This window comes from Meleagris gallopavo, chromosome 1, assembly GCF_905368555.1.
Source record: "Meleagris gallopavo chromosome 1, MGAL_WU_HG_1.1, whole genome shotgun sequence".
Lineage (NCBI taxonomy): Eukaryota > Metazoa > Chordata > Aves > Galliformes > Phasianidae > Meleagris > Meleagris gallopavo.
Genome location: NC_139404.1, coordinates 36,110,593 through 36,128,248, shown reverse-complemented (window position 1 = coordinate 36,128,248; position 17,656 = coordinate 36,110,593). Strand labels below are relative to the sequence as shown.

Genomic DNA, 17,656 nt, shown 5'->3' with positions numbered 1-17,656 from the left:
ACAGCATCAGGGAAACCCATCTCAGCTGTTTTCCTCTTCAATTTGCAATTACATCTCCTACCACTTTCTCCCTTAAAAGCTGATCTAGCTCTTCACAAAACTATTTATTGTCATTGCTATGTGGGTTGTTTATCCATGTGATGAAGGACAGACCTGGCAGCCTCCCCTCACAGTCCTTCCAGGCCCCATCTCTCCCTGCATCCCCCCATGCCCTTCTTCCCCCAGCTTGGCTCAGTGAAGCAACGCTCCCTCCTAGGCCAATCTCCCCTTCACAGCCCATGCCTTCTCAACCACCTCTTATCCAAGGAAGTGGAACCGTACTTTGTGACTCTTAAATTTTTCTGTCTGTGAGGAGGAACATTATGGGCATTCATTACAAAAGTAACAAAGCTCAAGCACAAATAATGCTGCAGCATCTGTTCTAGAGGCCTTAGAGTAAAAGTGTTTCATAAGTCACAGCCCCCAGAGCTGCCAGGTCTGTTTCACTTCAGCTACGGAGCATGAGCAGGACTTAGGAAACATGGAAACTAAGAGTAGATAATCTCATCCAGGTATGAAGAAAAGCAGTTGACTGCAGTATCTTGAAAACCTGCTGACAGGAAGAGGGGCAAGCAAGACCTTCTGCGAGAGAACTGCACAGGAAGGGTGCCACTCTGATGGAGATTAAGCCAAAAGCAGATGGGTGCATTTTGGATACAGGACAGAAGTCAGTGCCAATATCAACACCTCCAATTAGCAGCACTCAGGATACTTGCACAGACCCACTCACACTGCTCTCCATGACAACACAGGTTGGTGCAAGCAGAAAGTGGGACAAGGCAGATGGACAAGTAGCAGCTAGACTGCTTTGCAGGACTGACAGTTACAGCTGTTCCAGATTCAGCAGTAGTGCAACACATGAAGGGCCCTTGAAGGAATTTTCCTGAAGGAGCCAAGCAGATCTTACATTCCCATTTGCTCTGCAGTCACTGGAAGTCTCAGTCCATCACCCAGATGCAGAGGATGCTTGGTGCCTCTAACAGGTTTAGTGCCCAACCACAGCACAACGGGGGGCAGCAGCAGTCAGAGCTCAGGCACAAGCACAGCAGGAGGCAGAGGCCAAATCAAGGAGAGGGAAGCCGTACAAACGTCTCAAGAAAGGTATTTGCAACTAGAGCTGCAATCACTGTACTTCCTCAGGCCCAGAGCTGATGTGCAGTTGGTCTTCCTCCCAGTATCCCAGCCCTGACTGTCAGAAACCTAAGCTAAGAAGTTATATTAAACATATGTAATGCTGTAATGCAATGAAAAAGGAAGCAATGACAGCATAGTAGAAAAGCTCTAGGCTGCAGCAAATGAGAATATGGTCAAATGCAGCAGCCATAGACACGGAAACAAAGGAAAGAATCTGCTCACCCATAGAAGGCTCAGATATGCAGAAATCTACAGCAAGATACCTTACCTCCACTACCAACCTTTAAATGAGGTCTGGGATGGGGTGGATCCTGGCTCCACCCCTCCGGTCACTGAGGTGTACTGCATGCACCTGAGCTCCCCTGGGTTGGCCCTGCCTTCCCACCAGGTGCTCAATCACTGGTTCAGCCATAACTTAGCATTTCTGCTACAATGTGCATTCATATCCAAGCACTACAGAATATGTTCACTCTTCACGACTTTCACCATCAGCCCTCTTTGCACTTACCATTTGGTAATCATCATTCATATGCTTCCAAGAATTAAGCCTTCCCCTCAAAATACACATTATGCCTCAACAATGAATTTCAAATCATTTGAGGGTATGTTTTACAAAACGCACAACCTATCAGAGATCACATGTGGCAGAGCATTGGACTTGTAGTGCAGGAATCTAGAGAACAGAATATAACTCAAAAAAAGGCCAAAATCTATATGTAATTCCAATCCATTGAGTGGCAGAAAGAATTGAGGACCCCCAGTCTTCCAAACTATGTAAACTATGTAGAAAGTAGAGAAAACATTTCTATCTTTACAACCAGTGTGTTTTATTTTTCATTTTCAACCTTTTCTCTCTTTTTCTTTCTTTCTTTTTCTTTCTCCTCCTTTCTTCTCTTTATCTCTCCTTTCTCTCTCCTTTCTCTCTTTTTGATCTTTTTTTTTGTGCTTATCCTTTTCAGCATGTCCCAGCACACCTGCCCCTTCCAAACCTTCTGATAAAACACTCAGCAATAAAACAAGTAGCACTGACATTGAGTGAAGCCAAGGAGTGTGAAGTTGGCATTTCACTGAGATGAATGGGGTGGAAAGGTTCATGCTATTCTGTTAAGGCTGTCTGCAGGCTCAGACAGACAACATTACATTAATTAGACTGTGAGGAGGTTTTCTTGGCAAACAAAATGGTTAGAAATCCACTTGTTTTAACAGAAGCTTAGATTTGGTGCTCCATGACTCTGTCACAACAGCCTTGTTAACACATCAAATAGCCTGATACCTGGACAAGAGGAAGTTATTTTACATACAATTACAGAGAAGAACTGCAGCCTCTCTCTAAGTAAAGGAACTTTTCTGGACAGATCTGATCCATGCTCTTGTTTTTACAGTTAGTATTCTTTTAAGAGTAGTTCTAGTCTGAGAATTATCTTAGCAGGATAAGACAGCAGATTTAAAGACATTAATTTAGGTTCCTGCTGTACCTCTTGTGGGAAGTCACTCAAAGCAGTGGTTGCTAAGCTAAGGGAGAAAAGGTAAAACTCAGATAACTACATCCTAACAGTCCAGCTTCATTTCGCCCCCTCCAGTTACTAACACACAGAGTCACAGCTCTTGGGAAAGATGGAAGTGCTCAGCAGTGGCTGGGATGTCCCCCACCCAGGTAAGAGGTGCTGGGCTCTCTTTTTTCAGGCAGAAGACCAAAATTATCATATGGTTTTGGTCAGTTCTGCTCCAATTGGTATTTTGAGGAAGAGGGAGATGGCTTTCCCTGCCTGTACTTTGAATGGAAAGGATCACGCACACCTAATTTTGTGAAATTAGTCCTCCTGATTCCAACTTGATTTTCACTTTCAGAGGACTTGTTCAGGGAAATGTCAGACTTAGGCAGACACCTAGCCCCGACAAAGGCACTTGTGGATGTTTCCTAAGATTTAGGCATAAGTGAATGCCAGAGTGTAAGCAGGAAAGGAGCTGGCAATTTCCATGCTTTTGAACTTAGCTTTCTACACTTAGTCTAAATTTTAGAACCTGTTTTTTGTACCTAACAACTAATTCAGGGAAAGACCTGTTAAAGCTATGATACTATCCTCCCAATTGGCTACTGCTTTAATTAAATCTTACAAGGACAGAAAACTGACAGCCTGACATCATCTCTGATGTTGATGCACGTGACAATAACATCACCGCTCCACCCCATAGTGAGATTGATAATCTGATTCAGTGCCTAGTAAATGTCAGAGAACAGACAAGAATATGAGGGTAGAAAATGAAAATGTTACTGGGAGAAGCAATCATGGAGTATTGTAAACAACTTCTGGATACAAGGAGCATCATTTAGTTCGCAACCAGAAGGTCTAGTTAGATGCCCAGCCCACACCTGATCATCCCATACCTGCAATAGCTGGCATGGAGTCTTTCAACTCCAGCTGGTCGAGAGCTTTCAGAATTGCTGTCCTTTCCATTTATTACTTCCTGATTGTTCTGTTTATAATGCCCTCTCCCAGGGAGCCCATTGGAGCACCCCAGAGAGCAGAATCACCAAATGCAGCTGTTGTACTGTGGAAGCTCCTACTGAAAGTACATGCCCTGGCCACTCAAGGATCTCAAGGCAAGCTATTAGTTTTCACCTGTAATTATCAAAATGGTTTGGTGTCTATCAAAGAGACACTTCTCTCCCCAAGTGATCAGATTGTCACGGTGGCACTCAGCAAATGCGCTCATGCTGTCACCTGGCCAATTTAAGTAGGTCTTTCTTAAGTGGTTTTGCTAAAGAGGGCTCCAAGCTTGGAGATACATTTCTTAGCTTTAACAGGAAAATAAAATTCCCTGGAACTTCTTAACTTTTGCAAGTACCACACAAAATCCAATAAAAATTTTGTAGTGATGATGGCTGTGATAAAGAGGTAGTATGCAATCAGTATCTGTGAATGAGATCATTCTTTGTCTACATTTTGCTTCCCAGTACTGACTTTGTAAACTAAAAGTATGCTATAGGAGTATGCATCCAGATAGGGAAAAAGGAGGGAATGTATCCTTCTGGAAAACTTTAAGGAGAGTGGGGGATGAAGGGAATATCAGTCTTTGGTGGAAATAAATGAATAGCAACAAAGACTTGCACTGGCAAAGAGATTTTACATTTCAGAGTGCGACAAGGGAGAGCTCCATGTTTTCACTAATAAAAGAATTCCTTACCTACTATTTCCAAAATATCCACTACAGTGCGGAACAATCAACCCTGTAACAACAACAACAAAAAAGCCTAAACTTAATTTGTTTCATTTTTCCTTTGGAAAACATGACACACCATCTTAGCTTGAGATTCCTTTTTCCTACAACTCTCTACCTGATTTACATTCACATGCCAATATACCTGCTATCAAATTTGCTCGCACCATCTCCTTGTAGACCCCAAGAGCTAGCAAAGCAAGTTAATGCTGGTTGTTTAATGCCATGAGAAGAAGAATTAAAAGCTGTTCTCCCGGCATCAAATTAACCTCTAGCTTGTTTGAATATAAAGTATGTAGCAAGGGATGCATCCCTTGATCCTTATCAGCAGAGTGAAATGTGCTCACGTGTACACAGATTGAAATAAGCATGAATTTACATACAAAATTGTGAAAAATACAATCCTGTGTGGAAGAACAGGCTGTATAGGGAATAAAGCACATATACTATCCACAGGCAATTACTTGTTCTGTAGGAATGGTCACGTTTGTTCTATGTGATGGATGAACATCAGATTAACTGACTGCATTTCAACAATAATTTCAGAACAGATCCTTGAGAACAGTCAAGTCTCAGACAATGAAGTCAAAGAAACAGAAGATATGACCTTACTGATAACTTTCTCCATTTTTACCCCATCCACTAAACCACATCTTTGGTGCATATTCTACTTTTTACCTCCCCCAGAAGTTCAAGAGAACAAGGTACCATGTGTGACTCTCCAGAAGCAATCCTAACCCAAGAGACTTCCATCACCCTCATAGCAGGGCAAAGTGCCCTAGTCTTTGAACTTTGGACTTTGACACCTAAAACACAAAGAAAATTCTTCTGATCTTTGTTCACAGGATCTTCTTTGGATTTTCACAGGACTTCTTTGCTGAGTAGTAGGAGCTGTCAGATTCTGGCTTTGAAGCTGCAGAGATAGACTGTGCACCTCACTATGAGATCTGATAGAAATAAACTTACAAACTACACAATCCTCAAACTGCTGGCTTCTTTTGCAAAACTGCATTCCTCCAAACTGCATAAGGAGGACAAAATGTATTTTCTGTTTTGCTTCCAACCATTCGTGGGAGATCAGAAGAGATCCCACTCTGTCAGGAACAGAGCTTACTGACTAATGATCAGTGATAGATATCTCAAGTAAAAGCACGGAAAATGCTTCAAAGAAGAAAACAGTAGACAGAGTGCTGTGGATCCTATCACAAAAATTAGATGAAATTTACATTATGTTACATTGGTTTAGAAAGAGATGGTGAAGGTTCTGGTGGCACCATTATTAGAATGTACTAGCAGCATTTGTGAAATGCCCCAGTCTTGATGTTACCAAATGGCTGAGACTGGAGTGGACATCTGAAGATTGCCCAATCCCAGCCCACAGCAGCACCTGCTCAATGGGGGTCAGTGAGTGCATGGAGGTTCACAAGGGAAGATAGAAGAGGGAAGGACTCGTGTCACCCTGCACTTCTGCACCTTCCATGAGGCCCAGACCCCGCACTCCTTCCCCCCTGCCTCACCAGAGCAGAAACTAGCATCACTCCTTTGCTCAGGTATGGCTGAGTTTGACAATTCATGATGGTTTTGTAATACCAAAGTACAGCACTACCTCCTCACACTCCTGCACACCCTTCAGCCCAAAGTCTCACTTGGGCAAATATTTTCCTGGCCTTGTCCCAGGAACGCGCTCCAGGTTACCCCTCTGTGCAGATGGGAACACAAATGGCCCATTGTTGCCAGTAGGTTCCCTGGGTTAACAACCCCCTTTTTATATAATAGCTTTAATTTTTTTCAGGATTATAAAAACAATGCCTGTCTCCTTATCTATTGAAGTTCCAATCCAGCCCCTCATCACCATATTTTCTGTGCTGTAATTATAACATTATTAATGGCTATCCATCCGCTGTGAAGTAAAGTGATCTTGACTACACCAGTTAATCAATACTTGGACAAATGAACTGAGCTTTTCCCTGGGCTAGGACAAGTAATTGCAATTATGAGATGTGATCAGCTGGTGAACTACAGTTACTAATACATCCATCTGGCAGAGAAGTGAAGTTTTAAATATCCATCAAAAGAGTGTTGTTTCACAGAGACAGTATTTCTTTAAGTCTAGTTAAGCACTTGTCTGAAACCATTAGCTATAGCTAATCAGTTGTCATCCATCTGAGGAATGACAAGCGAGAGTCTAACGGGCTAAATATTGCAGTCTCTTGCTGGCACCACTGTCCATCTGTCCACAAAGCACTGAGCAGAAGGCTCTACATCCACAACAAGGTCACAGTGCATCAGAGGGAAAACGTCAGAAGTCAGGGTGGATGCAGACCTAAGAAAACAGAAATTTCCTACAAGTCTTGGACACTTTGAGGCATCTGGTAGGCAATATGGGTTAGTTATGTAATGTTTGCTCTGCTTTCTGCATGAGAACCACACGTGCAGCTTTGCAGAACCCTGGGCAGCAGTCACAATGTAGGAGAACGTGGAGAAATCTGCCCTGAACATAATCTCCTGTTAATTTACACATATATACATACACACACTGAAAAATAAAAGTTCAGTTCTATCATCTGAGGAGCCAGAGGATTAATTAGGGGAAATGGCTATTTAAACACAGAAGGGAAGGAGGGCAATAAAATAAATATCAGTTTGATTGTTTGCTTTAATCTTTAAAAAAAAATAGATGTTAGGGCTTGGGGCATTACAGATCCCTGTGCTGGGAAATGTCCAACAGCGAAGGATGTGTTAGGGAGGAATAATTGCATGCACCAGTACAGGTTGAGCTGCTGGAGAGGAGCTCTGCAGAGAGGGACCTGGGCGTCCTGGTGGATGACAGGTTGGCCATGAGCCAGCAGTGTGCCCTCGTGGCCAAAAAGGCCAATGGCATTCTGGGGTGCATTAAAAAGAGTGTGGCCAGCAGGTCGAGGGAGGTGATCCTCCCCCTCTATTCTGCCCTGGTAAGGCCTCATCTGGAGTACTGTGTCCAGTTCTGGGCTCCCCAGTACAAAAAAGACAGGGATCTCTTGGAAAGAGTCCAGCGGAGGGCCACAAAGATGGTGAAGGGCCTGGAGCATCTCCCCTATGAAGAAAGGCTAAGTGAACTGGGTCTGCTTAGCCTTGAGAAAAGAAGACTGAGAGGGGACCTGATCCAGGTCTATAAATATCTAAGGTGTGAGGGGCAGAGTGGCAAGGCCAGACTCTTTTCAGCAGTGTGTGGAGACAGGACAAGGGGAAACAGCCAGAAACTGCAGCATAGGAAGTTCCGCACAAATGTGCGCAAGAACTTCTTTACAGTGAGGGTGACGGAGCACTGGAACAGGCTGCCCAGGGAGGTTGTGGAGTCTCCTTCTCTGGAGATATTCAAGTCTCGCCTGGACACCTACTTGTGCGACCTGGTGTAGGGAGCCTGCTTTGGTAGGGGAGTTGGACTCGATGATCTCTGGAGGTCCCTTCCAACCCCTATGATTCTGTGATTCTGTGATTCTGTGATGTGTGCAAGCTGTTTGCGCTTTGGCAAACGTGTGAAAGTAGGTGTACTGTCTGTCATCTCATCACAAAACATTTTTCAGAAATCGGCAAGCAATAAAGATCCTTTCTGCAGTAGCAAAGATGAAGTCATATTCTGAAAGAGAAACATGAGTCACCTTTCACCATGCTGTAGTGCCCCAGGCAACTGAAAATAAGGCTGCTAGAAGGCACACCACAAGGAAAGAAAGCTGTCTGAGACAACTTCTGGGACTGATAATCCAGGGAGGCTGAATGAGGAGCAGTTATAGAATCACAGCACAATAGAATGGCTTGGGTTGGAAGGGAACTCCAAGATCATCTAGTTCCAACCTCTTGCCATGGGTAGTATTGCCAACCACTAGATCAGGCTGCCCAAAAATCCAACAAGCCTGGCCTTGAATGCCTCCAGCGATGAGGCATCCACATCTTCTCTGGGCAACCTGTGCCAATGCCTTACCATTCTCTGAGTGAAGAATTTCTTCCTAACATCTAACCTAAATCCCCCTCAGTCACCTCTCAAACTTGGTGGTGCTGGAAACAAGAGGCTTCTTTTAGCACCACTTGCCCACCAACAGAGGGAAAACTTTTTTTTTTTTTTTCCCATCTCCAGTTTGTGGTTTCTTTTCCTTTTTCTATGCCCAGAAATGTAAGGGAAACCAGAGAAGTCTACTGTAAGCTCCCCAGTGGCAGAAATGGCTTTGTGTAAATTCAGCCCAGAGTGACTTTAAGGCTGCCATGGGTCCATCATGATCTCTTCTTCTTAGCTCAAAGAGTTACCTAACTGGCTGCAAAGGGTCATCACAGCACATTCTTTGGGAAATTCTTCCTTCTTTTCAAGACATATGATTTATTCCAGAGCTTAATAAAATGGCAGTTTCGAGCCAATGCCCAGACCTGGAATTTGCTGCAGTCAGAAGGATGTGGTGTGAGATTCATCAAATCGAATGGAGTCACCTAACAATGCAGTTTGTTACATACACACTAAATACCCAAGGTTAACTTTACCAAGGAAAGCTCTCACAGCTTATACTTCAAGAGTTCCCCCTTGGGTCACCAGGAACAATGTGCAAATTGGCTGCGATGAAATTCAAGCTATGGTTGTGATTGGTGCCATCCCCAGATAGATGGGCACCTCTGATGCCTACCACAGAGAGAATCCCCTGTTTCAGCACCTACAATGATTGCTGCCATTGTATTTAAATATCTCTCAGGCTAGAAGCATTTTTGAGCAACAACTTCATCCTCATTGTTTATGGTGGGCACTAGGGCTAGACTCAGATACTCACACGAACTATCAGTCTCATCACTATGGGGCTGCAACAGGTAATTGCCACCACTGACTTCTATCTTTTGCGTATTTTATCTATGTAATTTGAAATAAGACTCCTAAACCCTAAGCCATGCAGACTGTTGCCCTTATTAATAGCTTTCATCACTATCTTTATAGCTATCTCCTTCTTCTGTTCAATCCACTGAATTTTAAAAGCTCTACTGAATTTATACAGTATATGCTTCGGGAAAGGCACTTTACAATATATTTTTTTCCAGAATCTCTTGGGAAATAGCCCTGATGAGCTCTAATGCATCATAAATAGTCAATATTAACAAGTGACTAATTACACTCTTCTGGGAAGATGCTCCAAGATTTTCCTTCATTCAAACACTGATCATACCAGCAAGAAATATATGCAGCCAGGGCAGGCTCACAAACATTTCCAGATTTAAAACTGGAACTCCTTATAGAGCAAGTGATTTCTGTTCAAAATAAAACTGGGGTTAAAGGCAGAAAAATGTCATCCTGTCTTGTAAAGCAGTTTAGCACATTCACCAAATGCCTCTGGGAGAGACGTCCCGTTTTTACCAGAGCTTTATGTAGCCAATTCAGCTGTAACAGTTCTGGCCACTTTACTATTGACAATTTGATGAGGAAACTCAAACAGGAAATGTTTTGTGATTTCCTTTCACAAACCTGAATGGAGAAAACATTAAATAGAAATTGAAAACTGAGTTCCATTGGCAGTTTTTCCTTTGCACCTATTTTCCCAGGAAATTTAACTTCATTTCTAGACAAGAGTTCCAATAAACCATTGGAAAGAAAACACTTGCCTCATTTCCCCTCCCTCCAGCCTTAAACAGCCAGGATTTTTACCATTATTTTTATTCCTTCCAGATACTGCAGCCTTGCCTGCTTGTAAGATGTAAGAGGTAGACAGATAATTGTACTATTTCACTAGTAAACAGGGAACTGAATATGAAACTGAGCTCAGAATTGGAAATGCTGTCAGAGTGTTGGTGAATCACCGTATGAAACAAATTGTTCACTTTCTGTTCAGTCCATTAGCTACAAGGATGGAAAGAATTGCTCTCACAGTGCATAATGCTGCAATTTCCTACATTCACTTAGCACTTCCCCTTTCCCTTCTGCAAATCAGAAACATTACATTGGAGGTTTAATTCCCTCCCTCTGACCAGGTTTTCATTCCCAACTCAGGCAAGCCAAGCTATTGCTCCAACAGCTTTTACATCGCATTCATGAACACAGTGCTCTTCCTCTCCTTTGGAAATAAGGTAATGACAAGAAAACACAGAATTACACAGGACTCTGTGCCTATTCAGCTGCAAAGAGTCCTAATTTTGCTTCTCTGGAGCTATTTGAGAAACGGTGTATCAAAACTGAATTCATAGGAATGCCACATCCTCAGTATGCCTGATTGTGTGCTCAGATTGTGGTGAGAAAATCAATACTTGCTGACAGTTACCACATGCTTGCTCATGCCCTTTCCTCATGTTTTTAAGTCTGTGGGATCTGTTGATGTTTTTAATAGTCCCCAAGTATTAGGCTTGCTAAGCAAGGAATTTAAAGGCATGCTGGCTCTGAAACAGGCCGTATTGCTACAGCTGAGAGCCCTGTGCATGCTGCAGGGCTGTACTCCAGCAGTGGGGCAGGAAGAACTGTATCCTACTGCACCATATACATCCTGAGATCTTCAACAGGCTCCCACCTCTGCATGTCAGTGTGCTACGGGGAAATTGCCCCGGGTGAGCCCACAAGCAAACATGCACATCAGGTCAGCTGCACTTTGGCTGTTACTGAGCTCAGAAAGGAGGGGGCTGTGCTGGATGGCTGAGAATGGCCGAGTACATGCAGTGGCCTGCAGCAGGAAGGGTCTGCAAAGGTTGACTGCATCATCTCTGTGTGGTCCATACAGGGATGGCACTGGTGGGCCTCCATTATGCCTCTTCTCAAGCCAAAGCCAGATACTTGCAGGAAAAATATAGAACGAGAGCTATGAATTTTTTTTTTTCTGCTTTTCTACCTCTATTACCTTTCCTGCACATATGTCAGCATATATTAATTCATCCCACCACACAAACACCCCCAGACAAATCCTGAGGAGGTGCTCTGTAAAAGCAAGTCACAGAAGGCAGATGAACGCTGGGGTGTTGTTTTTTTTTTTTTTGAGGCCACAGAGACAGGAGTAGGAGCTCTTTTCTGGGGCTCAGATGGCTTCTTAACTCCTGCCCCCAGCAATGAGCATGGACCTGAGGAGTCCTCCCTTGGCTGCACTCACTGTGCTGCCTGGCACTGGCGGGAAGCAATGAGCGCTCAGAAAAGATCAGGCCCTGATGCCTCTGCATCTTCTATGCACTGCATTCCTACTCTGGAGATAACATTGCAAATGAGGCTTTTAAAAAATACCTGCAAATGAAATAAGAAACAGGCCTTGCATGCCTGACTGGCAGCTCTACCTCCTGCGCTTGCAGACACAGATATATCTCTGAAAACAGATGCTGGGCTGAGACCTGGGAGTAAAATGTAGCCTTTTAATCCAGCAACTATGAAATCTATTTTGAGCTAGGTCTAATTAAACTGACGGGCACTGGCAGCACGATGTCTCTTGGAACATGTGCTGTTTTTGCAGCAGTGGAGATTTTTGACTCCCTGGTCCCCATCTGATGTGAGACGCCTGCTTTTTCTTAACTTTACTCATGATCATCTATCAAGGGTAATCAGCAAAAGGGAATTCAACCAAACTGAGCCTCCCAACAAACTCTTCTAGAGTAGCAAGTCCACTGTGTGGATAGCCTCAAACTCATTTACTGTTAACTGGTCTTGTTAGCAACTCTGACGTCAGCAATTCTAAGAGAGAGGGATAGTGAAGGAGGGTAATACTTAGGTGTACCCATCAGTTGTCAACTCCTGAGAAACAACAGCATCACGTCTTCAGCATTACTCTACTTCCTTGAAAAATGGCAAGAGTCAGTACGGAGTTTGGTGGCACCAAAGAATAGGCAGGAGGTGCTGGCCACATCAACCATTCCATAATTTTTATATCTCTTTAGAATCCTCATGGAAAAATAAAATGGTAGCACAATTCCAAAGGTGTTTTATAAAAGAAACAGAAAACAGAATTGATTTCATAGGAAATAAAAGTGATTTGATTTGTGCCATGCTGGTCTCAAATCACCCACTTTGTCTCCTACAGGGAAGCCAGGCTGTTTGGCTCTGAAGTGCTTCATTGTTGCTCTGTTATTTTGTTATCAGAATTGTATTCACGCTGGATGTCACGTAAAAGCTGGCAAGGTAGGTGTCATGCAGTTCATATTCCAGGCCATGTGTCAGTTTAACAAGGACTGAAATCGACCTCCTGCTGCTTTGCAAACTCTTTTCCTCCAAAGGTGGAGTATAACAACAGCAGCTTCTTCTCTATTATCTTTCTGGACATTTGAAATTTATGATTTCTTTAAAAAGAAGTCCATCTAAATACTCATTCACCCACCTGCATTTTTAAAGCATGTGACTACATAACCCATTTCACATTTACGCCACCTGAACAGTCCACCCTGAGCCAAATCCCAATAAGTTGTCAGCACCTATTTTTTAGTTCATGCTAACATCTCAACTGTTGGCATAAAAACATGAATTCCTATTGTAAGGTGTTAAAGGAGCTTTTAAAACTAAACTTCGTTGTTGCAAAATGTTCTGAACGGACAACACATTGTGAAAAAACTCCAAAGATTAAGTGGCATTGATACAAAAAAATACTGCCATTATACGGCAATACTGGAATTATTCTTTTTTCAATTTATTAGGAAATATGATAATGGCTCTTAATGAGATAGAAGGGAACCTGCTATATTTCTAAAAAGGCACAGACCATCCTGCTGAAACAAGAATGTAAGTTACCAGGTTGGTGCAGAATGCTGATTTCCTTAATTAAGGAGCACTGCACCCACCCTTACCCAGTCCTTAAAATGCCACTGCGTGAACAGCAGCAGGTCCCAACTTCCCCAGTCAGCTACATCAGGGGATTGAACCAAAGCTCCCTGATGGACCACACCAGTGGGCTTTTTTTCCTTGGAAATCTGTGGGCACAGTCTTCCTAACAGCCCAAACACAAGTACAGCTAGGGCGAAATAGGCATTTCTTTTTTTGCTTATAAAATTGGACACCTTTAAACCTTACTTACAAAAAGGACAAATGGTGGTTGCTGATAATCTATCTTCTCTAGGTAGCCATAAGAAGCAGGCAACTCGCTCACAGTGCTCTCTCAAGTGGCCTATGAACTAATATTCAGCAGCACAGTCACCACTGGAGACTTCACTCAGACTATGGATCCTATTTGTTCCCTGAGGGAAGATGGAAGGACGAAGAACCACTTCAGAGTGGGTCTAAGATGGAAAGAACATGCAGGGGTCCAAATGCTGCTGAGAGGCTCCACAGTGATGGTTTACGACCATTACTGTTGTTGAGAGTCATGTGGAGCCTTTCAATGAGCAGCCTGAACCCTTTTCCAGGCAGCTGCTGTAAGGGACTTCAAGACGCCATGCAGCTTGTTCCCTGATCTCAAAGCAGGACCAGCTGTGCCAATAGCAGTCCTGAGAGAGAGTTGTCTAAACTATTCTCTTTAAAAAATGACAGGTGTCCTGCTGTCTCCCTAGGCAATGTGTCCTCCAGGTTCCACTGCCCCCGCCGTTAAAGAACTTAATGCTCCTGTCCTGCAATTTATGTCCATTAGTTCTACAGGCTAGAGAAGTTTTTCCCTTTTATTTTGCAGCTACTTCTACGCGTTTGAAAAAGGTGATGATGTCTCCCCTCAGTCTCCTCTACTCAAAACGAAACTATCTTAGCTTCCAAGCTCATCACAGAGACACCAGGCTGCTGCTGGTGGTGATGGCTCTCAGAAGCTGCTGACTTGGCTGGATTTGTACCAGCAGCCCGTAGGAGAAAGCCTTCACCAGCTTTGGCTCACAGAGCCAGGCCGTCCTCTCAGACGTGAAATCTTCTATAATCCATTGCAGAATGACATTAAATACACATTTCAGTACAGCATGTTTCTGGAGTTTTCTCCATGACTTTAGGAAATCGTTACAAGAAGAAAGGAGGACATTCTATGTCAAGAAAGTGTACTGAAGGCCTAAACTTAAAGCAGGCTTGCTTCTAAACAGATCTTGAAGCATAGAGAGAAAAACACAACAGAAAACACAATATATTGTGTTAACACCTTTCCCTCTCCATTCCCTCCACCAAATAAATGAAATGAAACGCATGAACCATGTCTTTGCTTGCAAATGAAACTTGGTATTTGTATTTGCTGCAATGTCTCAGAATGCTGTTTTTCATTTTAGACTTTGCATGGTAGTAAACACTGCAATGCTTTACATTCATTAAGCTCAGGCCCATTTACTCTATGCAGGCAAAGCAAGAACATATATCTTGGACCCATAAAGCATTAGTTCAGAATTACACAGGAAATAAATGAGCCTAAGCAAGAAGTCCAATTTCCAGAGTCCAGCTCACTAAAGTTAAACAAGCACCTCAGATAAATATGGTCTATTTTAAATGAAACGTTAGTGTAATTTGATAACTGTCAATAATTCCCTCATTATGCCTAAATGAGCTTGTCATCCAAGGAGATTGCTGCATGGCTGATCTTAATTTGCTAATAAAAACTGCAGAGAAGGATGTCAGCTAAGCTGGAACTATTTGATTCATAAAAGTGCAATAGTGCACTTTTTAAAGCCTTCTTTCCAATTCACGACTGCTGACTGGCTGAAGCCCAAAGCAAGTTTGCCCTGTAGCCTCTAAGAACACAGCTTTTCCATGTAAGAACAATGAGCAATTGTCTCTCTAAATCACTATTATTCCTCAGCTCATTATATTTAATTTATTTTTAATCATGTTGTATAATAGAAATAAAATCATTGGATTAAGCATATATCTAGCAGCAGGAGCCCATTATCCTTTGACAATGTTCTGTTTCATTGACATTATATCTTCATTGTAGACAGTTTCCTTGCCATCATTAGTCCTAAAATGACTATTGGATTTCAAGGGTTTCTCCCTAATCCATAATAAGATTTACTTGTTAACAGTACAAAACAAAACAAAGATATGCTTCTGTTGTTTTACTTCTGTGCAATCCTTATTTTAGGCAGCTCACACAAGTCAAAAATAAATCCAGATATTTTAAGTATTTAAAGCTTTCCTGTATAATTTTGATTCAAAGGAAAAACTCAATAATTTTGCAAACTCTTTATCTCTTAACTCATTGTGCCTTTATTTCACTTAAGCAAGCAACAATACTTTGTCAGGTCTTGAACTAAGAACTACTATTCCTTGTGCAATGATTTTCCAGATCATTTAAAGTAAATATCAGTTCAGTCCATTTTCTCCAAAAAGGGCTACAAGGGGTTCATCAGATTCCATCCAAAGAAAGAGGAAGAAACTTCTATGCCAAGCCTGCTGGTGACTCCTCTACGATAAGTGCTAGTTAATGGAGTCAGCACTAATGTCAGGAAGTTAAAAAACTCCTCCAGCATGCTGATCCCCATGGGATAATTCAACAGCTCTTCATTTGTACCAGTGGCAGTCACGGTTAGATCTAAAACTAGATTTTTCCACACCCTATTAACAGCAGCATTAGAATGCAGCGGGGACCATCCAGAGAATAGAGCGCTTTCTGTTATCTTGTAGTTATCTTTGAGGAGGTGGCAGATTTCCCTATGAAAATTATCCTTATAGATTGCCTCTTATTTAAGGATGTGCTGATACTATCAAGTGGTGCTCTCTTCATGCTGAAATTGCTAGTGACACTTAAAGAGTATCTGCATGAGTCTCTCAGCTGAGAGAACAGGTTCAATAGATATCTATTTTCCACGTAAGTAGACAAGCCATGAACTTTCACCTGTACTGACATGATCTGCATAAGCCACGCAGTTTCCATTACAAGCGGTCCACACAATATGGTCAACTCTCCATTATTCTGGCTAATAGGAGAACGGAATAACTCAGATAAAGGAAAGACATGCATAATTATTGCTTCCAGATAAGAGCCAGCTCAAATATTTCCACACTGCTCCCCAGGCAGAGCTTGTACTTCTGTCAGAACTTGCTAACATAGAGTTCATTAACTCAGGCATTACCTGCATCCATCTGTACAAGCTAGGCAGCTTAGGTGTCTGTATGATTTAAGCACTCCACAAGTAATCTACTAACTGATAATTGTCCTGACTATAATTAAATAACAACTTCCATATTCACCTTTTCATATCTACTGATACTGATACGATGTAGACTCAGCCATGCATGCCCATGTCAAGGTTGAACGTGGCATAATGAGGAAAGGCAAATTATGCATGAAATGCAAGAGGACTATGTTCAAAGAATGAGGGAATGCAGAAGGCACAGAGTGATGTAGAATGGCTTTATATTCACATCTAACAACCTGGAATTAACAAAGGTGTTTCCACTCTTGTTTCCAGATAATCCCTGCAGTGGAAGTATGCTCAGGATTGTCACAGACAATACATGTATGGAACTATCACTACCTCTATGCATGAATTGTCAGAGGTTTTATTTTTATTATTATTACTCTTGTTGTTTTGCAATTACTTAGCCACATCGAACATTTGTCAGTAATGTTTTTTCATAATCCTCACAGACCTTTTAGTACCAATATGTAGCCTTCCCGGTCTCTGCATTGGTATATACATAAACTATATTGTTCAGTCACAAGAGACATTCAGTTCTGTTACAAATATATGGGCAAAACACCGTCATCACCACCAAATACAGATTCTCTTACAGGGAAAATGGAAAATGTTGCAAGTATTTTTTTTCTGGATTCTGACAGTTGGAAAGGGATTACACAGAAATAATCTCAGACTTAAAGAAACCAGGAACACCATTTCTTATACATCAAAGTGAATCATCTTAAAGAAACAAACTCATTGCTAGGCAAGCTTTTACTGGTATACTTGTACACGACATTGTGTTGAGGAATTGCTGGTTATATGCTGCCACACTCCATAGAGAATTTACGAATTTGCATTGCCTTGTTTTGTCTGCACTTAACAATTAGACAAAGCTACACAATGACGCAAGCCACAGGCCAAGCTCAGAAGAGCAAACTGATGAGTTTTAAAAGTTAGCCATGTCATGTGATGTCACTAGAATAGCTACAGAATAAGCAGCTGACAACAAATCACAGTGTGACATATATCAAATCCCTAAATATCTGTTCATTTTGCTTAATGCATCACATACAGTGTTTAGATCACTGCGGAGGTCCTGGACGACATTTTCTATACTCCTGGTATCCTTCAGAATCTCAATGCTTTGTGTATATGGATTGAAATACACAGAGAAGGGACGATTGATCGATTTAGCAAAGTCCCTGAAAGAAAAAAGAAAATTAACACCTTCTTTTTTGTCTACCACTGAAGAAAAGAAATTAGATTTTAGAGTCAAGGGAAATAG

At 42.2% G+C, this 17,656-nt stretch overlaps 1 protein-coding gene across 1 annotated transcript in view; it reads right to left on the bottom strand.

Moving 5' to 3' along the window:
* Nucleotides 1-8,413: 8,413 nt before the first annotated feature.
* TPH2 (tryptophan hydroxylase 2) overlaps nt 8,414-17,656 on the bottom strand; it is a 60,341-nt gene continuing 51,098 nt past the window's right edge. Inside the window, 1 exon segment of the mRNA XM_010708192.3 lies at nt 8,414-17,573. Within this exon segment, the coding sequence (XP_010706494.2) occupies nt 17,399-17,573 (175 nt within the window). The 3' untranslated portion in view covers nt 8,414-17,398.